The sequence below is a fragment of the Coregonus clupeaformis genome, unplaced genomic scaffold, assembly GCF_020615455.1.
Source record: "Coregonus clupeaformis isolate EN_2021a unplaced genomic scaffold, ASM2061545v1 scaf0772, whole genome shotgun sequence".
NCBI classification, from domain to species: domain Eukaryota; kingdom Metazoa; phylum Chordata; class Actinopteri; order Salmoniformes; family Salmonidae; genus Coregonus; species Coregonus clupeaformis.
In genome coordinates, this window is record NW_025534227.1 from 88,915 (window position 1) to 101,167 (window position 12,253).

At 45.2% G+C, this 12,253-nt stretch overlaps 1 protein-coding gene across 7 annotated transcripts in view; it reads left to right on the forward strand.

The window, feature by feature from the left end:
- Window positions 1-12,253, forward strand: part of LOC121551101 (caskin-2) — an 86,192-nt gene that overhangs the window by 36,062 nt on the left and 37,877 nt on the right. For all 7 annotated transcript variants that reach the window (XM_041863641.2, XM_041863639.2, XM_041863640.2 and 4 more), the window contains exon 3: window positions 7,987-8,038. In XM_041863641.2, coding sequence (XP_041719575.2) covers window positions 7,987-8,038 — 52 coding nt within the window. The remainder of the gene's footprint in view (window positions 1-7,986; window positions 8,039-12,253) is intronic.

Genomic DNA, 12,253 nt, shown 5'->3' on the forward strand with positions numbered 1-12,253 from the left:
TTTTTCCACATTTTGTTACGTTACAGCCTTATTCTAAAATGGATTAAATCGTTTTTTTCCCTCATCAGTCTACACACAATACCCCATAATGACAAAACAAAAACGTTTTTAGACATTTTAACAACTGTATAAAAAATAAAAAACTGAAATATCACATTTACATAAGTATTCAGACCCTTTTACTCAGAACTTTGTTGAAGCACCTTTGGCAGCGATTACAGCATCGAGTCTTCTTGGGTATGACGCTATAAGCTTGGCACACCTGTATTTGGGGAGTTTCTCCCATTCTTCTCTGCAGATCCTTTCAAGCTCTGTTAGGTTGAATGGGGAGCGTCGCTGCACTGCTATTTTCAGGTCCGGGCTCTGGCTGGGCCACTCAAGGACATTCACAGACTTGTCCTGAAGCCACTCCTGTGTTGTCGGGGTCCTCTGTAGCTCAACTGGTAGAGCACGGCGCTTGTAACGCCAAGGTAGTGGGTTCGATCCCTGGGACCACCCATACACAAAAATGTATGCACGCATGACTGTAAGTTGCTTTGGATAAAAGCGTCTGCTAAATGGCATATTATTATTATTATTATTATTATTGTCTTGGCTGTGTGCTTAGGGTCGTTGTCCTGTTGGAAGGTGAACCGTCCCCCCAGTCTGGAGCAGGTTTTCATCAAGGATCTCTCTATACTTTGCTCCGTTCATCTTTCCCTTGATCCTGACTAGTCTCCCAGTCCCTGCCGTTGAAAAACATCCCCACAGCATGATGCTGCCACCACTATGTTTCACCGTAGGGATGGTGCCAGGTTTCCTCAAGACGTGACGCTTGGCATTCAGGCCAAAGAGTTCAATCTTGGTTTCATCAGACCAGATAATCTTGTTTCTCATGGTCTGCGTCCTTTAGGTGCCTTTTGGCAAACTCCAAGCGGGCTGTCATGTGCCTTTTACTGAGGCGTGGCTTCCGTCTGGCCACTCTACCATAAAGGCCTAATTGGTGGAGTACTGCAGAGATGGTTGTCCTTCTGGAAGGTTCTCCCATCGCCACAGAGGAACTCTGGAGCTCTGTCAGAGTGACCATCGGGTTCTTGGTCACTTCTCTGACACAGGCCCTTCTCCCCCGATTGCTCAGTTTGGCTGGGCGGCCAGCTCTAGGAAGAGTCTTGGTGGTTCCAAACTTCTTCCATTTAAGAATGATGGAGGCCGCCGTGTTCTTGGGGATCTTCAATGCTGCAGAATTTTTTGGGTACCCTTCCCCAGATCTGTGCCTTGACACAATCCTGTCTCGGAGCTCTACGGACAATTCCTTCGAACTCATGGCTTGGTTTTTGTTCTGACATGCACTGTCAACTGTGGGACCTTGTATAGACAGGTGTGTACCTTTCCAAATCATCAAATCAATAGAATTTACCACAGGTGGACTCCAATCAAATTGTAGTAACATCTGAAGGATGATCAATGGCAACAGGATGCACCTGAGCTCAATTTCGAGTCTCATAGCAAAGGGGCTGAATACTTATGTAAATAAGGTATTTCTGTTTTTTATTTTTAATACATTTGCAAAAATGTCTAAAAAACTGTTTTTGCTTTGTCATTATGGGGTATTGTGTGTAGACCGATGAGGAAAATGTTTTATTTAATCAATTTTAGAATAAGGCTGTAACATAACAAAATGTGGAAAAAGGGAAGGGGTCTGAATACTTTCCGAATGCACTGTATATTCAGTCAATAAAAAAACAAATGCCAGTTAAGATTAGTTTATTGAAACCGGATTATTAACTGGTTATATTATATCGTGCAACACAATCTTCAAAAACGCAGTAACCTCAGCTGAGGCGCTTCCTTGTAGAAGCATGTGGCTGTGCATAGCCTTGTTTTCTTAATTTATCAGACAAGATGCTCTTATTTCCAGAGCCCTTATCACAGCCAAGACACAACTAATTATATAGTTTTAAAAAACATGCTGTAATACAACAGAATAAAAAGTGATGCGCATCTAGTGTCTGGAAAAGTTATTCTCAAAGAGTGGTCATTTGAAACTGTGTAAATTTGTCGAGTTGAAATACAATTTTTTCAGGGTTACAAACCAAAATCTGTCTTCTTTTCGATATACAGACGTTCTATTTAGTTTATTCTGCCTGTTCTCTGGAATTTTCTAAATAGAATAACAATTCCACATTGAACATTGCATGGGGATGAATTACGGCCATGACATCTGTTTGGTGAGTAGGCCTAGGCTTAATGATTCTGATGAAAATATGCTTTTTGTCTTTATCAAACTAATGTTTTAACATATTTTCACTGTCTATGTTTAGGGGGGTTATAGCCTAGGCTAACCAATTCTAAATGGAACTAGCAGTTCGCAAAGTAGCCTAAGCAGAAAATAGACAGGACACAATTATTCCAAAATTGCAGCTCGTTGTTGGAAGACATATTTCCCTAATTCAGTCAACCAGTCCATTTTGAATTTGTGATAAAACTGACGTCATTTGGAAAGGGAATGTAGCTTGTGTATCCCATCAGTTAGGTCCGTTTTTATAGGCATTTATTTATGTAGGCCTAACAGGAGCTTGTGTGTGCACTCAGCACACGTGTGTAGAGGGAGCGGTCGGAACCCAATTGAGTGTGTGAAACAGGGAGGGTAAAGGGAATTTAGGGAGCAGAAATGTGTGACGCTTGGCTTGGTTTCTTTTTTGTTGTGTTCCGCAAATGCACATGTACAAATTGAACATTAGTGTCAAAGCAAAAGAACATTGTCTTCAATAACTTTTTTTGACCAAATAGTTTTACAGTATAAAAAAAAAAAAATCTCTGGTTAAAGATCGAGTTTTTACGTCCGTTCGAATACTCAATTACTCATACTCATCCCTAGAATGTAGCAGGCTGTTACTGCAATTCCAGATAAAAACTCAATAAAACGAGCCTCAAACATTATACATTTCAGCTGTTTCAAAAAAATTGCTATGCTATTACCATTTATACTGTAGGAGTGTTGGCTTAACGAGACAATTCTGTTTGCACTGCCCTGTTTCAAGGGGGGCAACTGTTTGGCGAGTGTCGTGCGCTACCTCTGGAGGTAGCGGTCGAGTTGTAGCAAGTACGCAAGTTTACAGTTGAGTAATATGTGTAGCGGACGGTATTTGTACGAAAAGTGTAGTAGGTGTTAAGAGGCTCTAAGGCGCTGCAGGTCCCGTCCCGTTCCTTCCTTAGCCAAACTACATGCAGCTTCCTGTGTTCCAGTGCCAGGCCTGTGAGAGCCTGAGGAGCACAGCAGAGCTGTGAAGTCGCTGGAATCCACCAGCCTGATTGTGGACCCGGGGTTTCCGGTGACACACTTGAGTCTTCAAATGGTGCGGTCGGATCAAACACTGATACTGTCTCAGATACTAAACAATCAGGCCTCCATAACGCGAGGGGAGGAAAGGGCTTTCTTCTGCCCTTTAATCATCCAAACAAGATGTTTCCTCGCTGACTAGCTGAATCCACCTAAGGGGCAGCTACCGAGGAGGAAGATGGCCAGCTGTTAAACCACTACTGTAGTAGATCTAATTTGTTACTATTTGAGTATAATATATCCTCAAAAACAATGAAAGATATGTGAACAGAGGGGTAAAGGGATGTATAATCATCTTGGCAGTGGTCCTCTTTATTTACTGGTTTATTGAGTGATGCCAGTCACAGTAACTCCTGTTATTGCGACAGGCGGATACCATAGTAGTGATTTTATTTTATTTTAGTGTTGGACCAAAACCAGCCATGCAGCCATTCAAAACCATACTAAACAGCCATATGGATTTACTCACAATAAATCTGGAAGATGTAGACGTGGCGTTTAAAAAAATGTCCTTTAAAGCCATCAGGGTTTCTTTATTGCAACTTAAAGCTTGAATCTCGGGAATGAAGTCATAAATGGCAGGAATATGGCGGACTGCTGGCGTTTTTCACAGAGCAGTTTTCGACAAGGCCTACTTTTGAAAGCTCTTTCTTCTATAACAGAGCTGGTCCTAACTCACATTTTGGATGGATAATGGTGGCCTGGTCTCTGTTCTACACCACAATGAGTGCAGAAAGAAAATTATGACCTAAACTTTTGTATGTTTATTGCCTGGACGTAAGTGTAGTCATTTGAGCCCCAGAAACAAAATGGATTTCTGAGGCGTTGCCTGCTCTTTTATGAAATAACATATAATCATAGTTTTGATACTCATAGTGGTTGTCTAATTTTAGTCAGAGATTTTACAACAGATTCTGTTTCTGCCAGTCGCACCAGAGGCACAGGCTGCGACTTGAATTCATGAACTTGTTCCAAGACAGAATTCTCAAATGTGCAGACTTTAGCAAAATCTCCCTTTTGCCCAGCATTCTTGCGGCACCAAACCTATGGTACGTTATACTTTCAGCTTAAATTAAAAAAATATATGGAGTCCTCAAAACGTTGTAACCGAACAGGCAGCGCTTTCCCCCCTCTCCATAAACTACCTTAAAAATAACTTTTAACAAATGTGCAGCAGGTGAAAGCTTCAATGGGCAATTTGCTGCAATAGTTAGCATCAGCGACTGGTTCCTGTAATGAAGAGAAGGCCAGGCAGCCTGTGCTGTCAGTCACAAGAGAGGAGTTTGATGTCAGTGTGTGTTTGTTACACGGCCAGCAAAGTGTTCTGAAAACCTTTTTGGAGGGGGGATTGTGTTCCCATGACTTGACTGCGACAAGCAATGTTTAATACATCTAATTAATTATGGAATTGAGGTCATAATCAAAGAGCCACAGAGATCCCCAAGGGGAAACTAGCTGTGGAGCAGAGATCTGGAATAGACGCTCACTTCAAAGCACTTGTTTTGGGGCTGTTGAGGCTACCTTGGCCTTGCTCGCCTCCTGCTCAGACATAATGAGCAGTAGTAAGACTGGGGCTGTCGCCATGTCTCCACACCGTGGGTGTATCCAGTGTCTGGGACTTCTTTCCCAATCGGTTCTGTGTTAACCCCCTGTGGCCTGCCCTTTGACCTCGCTGAACTCATAGCAAACAGTGACCCTCACAGCGGCTGACACACCTTCACAGACGCCATGGGAGACTAGAACACAAGTGCAGACTCTATCTATCTTATGACCAGCTGACATGGATGGAGCGCTGCCTCACAGACCTCTATTACTATTACAGCAGATGACAAACGCTTAGTGTCTGACATTAAACTGTATGACGACTACTGTGTCTGCCGCTGGTTGGGATGATTCATAGTCTCAATGACCTTGCTGTGAAATGAGTGACTATTTTCAGCTCATGGACGATGACTGTGGCATCACAATGACATGCTGATTGAATGCAGGGCATGAGCTGCATGACTCTACAAAGCACAGACTTTGTTTGGAATTAACAAAGTTGATAAGAATGCTCTCCTCCTTATCACATGCAACTGGTGAGTCTGTGCTTATGTTTGGAGAAATTGCTGTATGAAAGATGTCAAAGAGACCTGGGGTGTCAGCAGGGCCAGTGAAATACACAAGGGAACGACCTTGCCATTGGTCGATCACGTCTTGGGAGGGCAGGAGATGTCTCCATCAGTTTAGTTGACAGGTCTGGACGTTGCCCATAGCGACTGTAGTGACTATTGGCACATTTCCAATGAGGATTTACCCCAGTGTGTTACCCAAAAGGCTCAGACTTTTCTGTTACCATCTACGTGGGCCGGCACCCTTGTCTCACTAGGCCATGGCTCGAGCGGACCTGCTCTGACTTGGAGCCATGGTAAAGCCCTGGGTGCTTTTCAGCTGGCATTTACATAGCAATGGCTAACTGTGAACTTTAACACCTTCTCACAAAGCAACAGTCTTCTTTAAATGATGCATAGGTTGTTGATTCTGCCACAAGTCTTTAGTGTCAAACTCCAGATGGAAACAGAATAACTAGAGCTTATATTAACATAAAACACTGGCAGCACCCTGGTGTGGGGGTAACTCCAGATGGAAATAGTGCCCTCTAAGCTCATCACTAAGCTAAGGATCCTGGGACTAAACACCTCCCTCTGCAACTGGATCCTGGACTTCCTGACGGGGCGCCCCCAGGTGGTAAGGGTAGGTAACAACACATCTGCCACACTGATCCTCAACACGGGGGCCCCTCAGGGGTGCGTGCTCAGTCCCCTCCTGTACTCTCTGTTCACCCATGACTGCATGGCCAGGCACGACTCCCAACACCATCATTAAGTTTGCCGACGACACAACAGTGGTAGGCCTGATCACCGACAACGATGAGACAGCCTATAGGGAGGAGGTCAGAGACCTGGCCGTGTGGTGCCAGGACAACAACCTCTCCCTCAACGTGACCAAGACAAAGGAGATGATTGTGGACTACAGGAAAAAAAAGAGGACTGAGCACGCCCCCATTCTCATCGACGGGGCTGTAGTGGAACAGGTTGAGAGCTTCAAGTTCCTTGGTGTCCACATCACCAACGAACTATCATGGTCCAAACACACCAAGACAGTCGTGAAGAGGGCACGACAAAGCCTATTCCCCCTCAGGAGACTGAAATGATTTGGCATGGGTCCTCAGATCCTCAAAAAATTCTACAGTTGCACCATCGAGAGCATCCTGACTGGTTGCATCACCGCCTGGTATGGCAACTGCTTGGCCTCCGACCGCAAGGCACTACAGAGGGTAGTGCGTACGGCCCAGTACATCACTGGGGCCAAGCTTCCTGCCATCCAGGACCTCTATACCAGGCGGTGTCAGAGGAAGGCCCTCAAAATTGTCAGACTCCAGCCACCCTAGTCATAGACTGTTCTCTCTGCTACCGCACGGCAAGCGGTACCGAAGTGCCAAGTCTAGGTCCAAAAGACTTCTCAACAGCTTCTACCCCCAAGCCATAAGACTCCTGAACAGCTAATCATGGCTACCCGGACTATTTGCACTGCCCCCCAACCCATCCTTTTGCGCTGCTGCTACTCTGTTAATTATTTATGCATAGTCACTTTAACTCTACCCACATGTACATATTACTTCAACTACCTCAACTAGCCGGTGCCCCCGGACATTGACTCTGCACCGGTACCCCCCTGTATATATAGCCTCCCTACTGTTATTTTATTTTACTTCTGCTCTTTTTTTCTCAACAGTTTTTTTGTTGTTGTTTTATTTTTACTTTTTTTGTTAAAAATAAATGCACTGTTGGTTAAGGGCTGTAAGTAAGCATTTCACTGTAATGTCTGCACCTGTTGTATTCGGCGCATGTGACCAATAAAATTTGATTTGATTTGATTTGAAAAGCACCATATGAGTCCCTGTGGTGGCGAGTGACAACATTGTTTCTTCCAAAGCCGCACTAGGCTGATAGAGAGGCATCTGTAGGAGAAGATCAAAGGACACAACAAGGTCTCCTCCCCTCCCTCTGTACTCTGAACTGTGTATTGTCTCCTGACCTGGCCACATAGGTCAGCCTGGGGTCAGAGGCTAATGAACTGCCTCTAGAGGAGAGAAAGGGATAGATCTATGAGGGACAGTTTGTTTGGGATAGTGGTCTCACTGGTTTGGGGACTGGTGGGTGAGCTAGCTAGAGTCTCCACTCCACTGTCAGTCGCTCTCTCCTTAAACCCTGAACCCTGACCCATAGCCCTCCAATCAGGGTGAGTATCAGGACCAGGATCTCTTAGTCCTGTGGCCTGCAGGTCTTCAGCCTCTCCAGAACCAGATGCTCTATAATCGTTTAGAATGACTGAGTTGGTTCCCACAGATGATCTTGTTGAACCTGGAGACGGTTTGAGCTCGCAAGCAAAGACATGATCATGAGTGAACTAATAATTGTAAAACAATGCTCAACCTCCAGATTTTGCACAACCAAAAAGCAAGCCAATCCAGTATACTACTGGAAACCATGAACTGAACATGCACCATGCAAGGAACTTCCCTCCAGGCTTAAGTGAATCGTTTCTAGGTTAACCAGTAGCACAGTGTTTATTCTAAAAATATCCTGAGCGTATGTTGATTTATTTTCTGTTTTGTGTTTTTGCAGAGTTGTTGGGCTCCACGAAGAGACTGAATGTCAACTACCAGGATGGAGATGGGTAAGTGTGTGATGATAATAACACTGTCCTAAAGAACTCAGACTGACAACCTCTGAATAAAGGATGGCCTACCAATAAGATGCTCTTTCTGTAAAACAGTATTTTCACTGTGTAGCTTCTAGATACAAGTGCTGGGATTTTAAATCTCCGTGTGTCTTGTTTTGGCTTGTGATAAACACTCTGCGTTAGTTTGCCTTGTGTTGAATCATGGCCTTCTGCTAAGTCAGCCAAAGCAGACTAACTGGTAATTGTGTCTGGAGGAGAAGCGGAGGTGTCACTGCTGAAAACGCTAATTTAAATGTTGTTTTTACTACTGCTTCTTGCCCAAAAGCAGACACACCACAGTCTACTAACCCCCAAGTTACCCTGTCTGCCAGTGGAAATGCTGACTGTAAAACATTTTCCCTTCTCACTTATTAGCATAGGTCTAGTTTCTCCTCGTCTATTGTTCTCTTTGTGGAGGGACTTGGATCCCATATGAAAGTTCTCACTTTCTCCGTTTCCTGTTTCCTCTCTTTTTCCCTTCTCACAGGGTGGTGTGTTTTCATCGCAGATATTTTTGTCGGCTGCTAGAGCCATACTAATTTTCACAATTGCTCTCAGTAGCTGACAGAATAGCACATTGATAAAATGTGAGATCCCTTGGTGCAGAATGGCTTTTTTAAAGAGTTGCTCAGCCCCCTGTCGAATATGAACTAGTCAAAAGGTAGATCATGCAAACTCTGGCAAAGTCTACAGTTAGACTCTCTGACTCTCTGAGTTCAGATTGAGTCTATTAGGCTTAGCACACCTGAGATAACCAAATATAACTATCTCTTATAGCTCTGGATACTCCCAGTCTCCCAAATCCATCCAAACAGCCTTCCCCCTCTACAGACACGACTGGTGCCCCCTCACTCAGCCTAAATAAACAGAGTAACAAAAGTGGAGAGAAGAGCCAAGACAACAGTGGGAGACCTTTAGATAAGCCGTGCCCCTGAGAGGGCTGTAAAATGGTCCAAAGAGCAGGACATTGGCACACCATATATCTGGCCCCAGACCCCCCCAGGCTCTGGCCATGGTTTACTGCTTGTTATGAATCTTCTCCAACCCCGTCCTCTGTCTTTGTCAGCTCTCAGGGGCCAGGGGGGGCAGGGGGTTCAGAGGCGGGGCCGGGGTCAGGGGTGGGGTTCGTTTGGCATAGAGGGCGGGACTGTGACCGATTAGATAGGAGTGTTTACAAAAGCTGCCACACAACTCAATGCAGTGATGACAGCTACCGCATCCGGGAATTATACACTAGTGCACCAGAGAGGAAAAACGTGTCTGGAAACAGAGTTAGAGGCTTGATGATGATGATGATACACTACATGACCAAAAGTATGTGGACACCTGCTTGTCGAACATCTCATTCCAAAATCATGGGCATTAATATGGAGTTGGTCCCCCCTTTGCTGCTATAACAGCCTCCACTCTTCTGGGAAGGCTTTCCACTAGATGTTGTAAGATTTCTACGGGGACTTGCTTCCATTCAGCCACAAGAGCATTAGTGAGGTCGGGCACTGATGTTGGGCGATTAGGCCTGGCTCGCAGTCGGCGTTCCAATTCATCCCAAAGGTGTTCGATAGGGTTGAGGTCAGGGCTCTGTGCAGGCCAGTCAAGTTCTTCCACACCGATCTCGACAAACCCTTTCTGTATGGACCTCGCTTTGTGCACGGGGGCATTGTCATGCTGAAACAGGAAAGGGCCTTCCCCAAACTGTTGCCACTAAGTTGGAAGCACAGAATTGTCTAGAATGTAATTGTATGCTGTAGTGTCAATATTTCCCTTCACTGGAACTAAGGGGCCCAGCACGAATCATGAAAAACAGCCCCAGTCCATTATTCCTCCTCCACCAAACTTCACAGTTGGCACTATGCATTCGGGCAGGTAGCGTTCTCCTTGCATCCGCCAAACCCAGATTCGTCTGTCGTATTGTGAGATGGTGAAGCGTGACTCATCACTCCAGAGAACGTGTTTCCACTGCTTCAAATGCGGCGAGCTTTACACCACTCCAGCCAACACTTGGCATTGCGCATGGTGATCTTAGGCTTATGTGCGGCTGCTCAGCCATGGAAACCCATTTCATGAAGCGCCCGACGAACAGTTCTTGTGCTGACGTTACTTCAAGAGGCAGTTTGGAACTTGGTAGTGAGTGTTGCAACCGAGGACAGACGGTGCCACGTTGAAAGTCACTGAGGTCTTCAGTAAGGCCATTCTAGTGCCAATGTTTCTATGGAGATTGCATGGCTGTGTGCTCGATTTTATACACCTGTCAGCAATGGGTGTGGCTGAAATAGCAGAATCTACTAATTTGAAGGGGTGTCGACATACTTTTGTATATACTGTATAGTGAATGTGGGGCTCAACATTAGCATGTCGGAAGAGTGCTAATTTGTGCCTTGCTGTGTGTGGCTCAGGCTGTGTGTGTGTGTGTGCTGCTCGGTTCTAATGGCCCCCGTGGGGACATGGAATTTCAAGTGGAGGAAAAGGTATTTCATTATTCATCAGTGCTGTTGGCACTGCTTTGCTCTGTGGCATTAAACACAGACTATACTACTGCAGGAATCCGATCCCTCATCTTGTCACTACAACTCAGTCTCATATCCTATAGCTTAGTCTAGCGCTCCATGTCTCCATTAGTAGGCCGTACGGTATCATGTTGAAGCACAGCACACAGCAATTATGTTTACAACGGTAATCAGTAATGTATATCGTAGGCTGTTTGTTTTTCTAGAACACTTTGTTGTTGTTGGGCAATCATGGAAAGTTTTCAGTCTGTTTTGGCAGTAGTGAGGGGGGATATCACTGGGCTCTTTAGTATGAGGTACTATGAATGTTGTTCATGTGAAGACCTGTATGAGAGGATGATGAAGGTTCTTACTCATCCCCTACTGTAGGCGTGGACATGGTTGATATACAGTGCATTCGGAAAGTATTCAGAGCCCTTGACTTTTTCCACATTTTGTTACGTTACAGCCTTATTCTAAAATAGATTTAAAAAAATATATGTCTTATCAGTCTATGCACAATACCCCACAATGACAAAGCAAAAACTGTTTAAAAAAAACATTATTTGCTCATTTATTTAAAAGAAAAAAACGGAAATATAACATTTGCATAAGTATTCAGACCCTTTACTCAGTACTTTGTTGAAGCACCTTTGGCAGCGATTACAGCCTCGAGTCTTCTTCGGTATGACGCTACAAGCTTGGCACACCTGTATTTGGGGAGTTTCTCCCATTCTTCTCTACAAATCCTCTCAAGCTCTGTCAGGTTGGATGGGGAGCGTTGCTGCACAGCTATTTTTGATCGGGTCCGGGCTCTGGCTGGGCCACTCAAGGACATTCAGAGACTTGTCCCGAAGCCACTCCTGCGTTGTCTTGGCTGTGTGCTTAGGGTCGTTCTCCTGTTGGAAGGTGAACCTTCGCCCCAGTCTGAGGTCCTGAGCGCTCTGGAGCAGGTTTTCATCAAGGATCTCTCTGTACTTTGCTCCATTCATCTTTCCCTCCAACCTGACAAGTCTCCCAGTCCCTGCCACCACCCTACTTCACCGTATGGATGGTGCCAGGTTTCCTCCAGATGTGACGCTTGGCATTCAGGCCAAAGAGTTCAATCTTGGTTTCATCAGACCAGAGAATCTTGTTTCTCATGGTCTGAGAGTCTTTAGGTGCCTTTTGGCAAAGTCCGTCTGGCCACTCTACCATAAAGGCCTGATTGGTGGAGTGCTGCAGAGATGGTTGTCCTTCTGGAAGGTTCTCCCATCTCCACAGAGGAACTCTGTCAGAGTGACCATCGGGTTCTTGGTCACCTCCCTGACAAGGCCCTTCTCCCCCGATTGCTCAGTTTGGCCGGGCGGCCAGCTCTAGGAAGAGTCTTGGTGGTTTCAAACTTCTTCCATTTAAGATTGATGGAGGTCACTGTGTTCTTGGGGACCTTCAATGCTGCAGAAATGTTTTGGTACCCTTCCCCAGATCTGTGCCTCGACACAATCCTATCTCGGAGCTCTACGGCTTGGTTTTTGCTCTGACGTGCGCTGTCAACTGTGGGACCTTATATAGACAAGTGTGTGCCTTTCCAAATCATGTCCAATCAATAGAATTTACCACAGGTGGACTCCAATTAAGTTGTAGAAACATCTCAATGATGATCAATGGGAACAGGATGCACCTGAGCTCAATTTCGAGTCTCATAGCA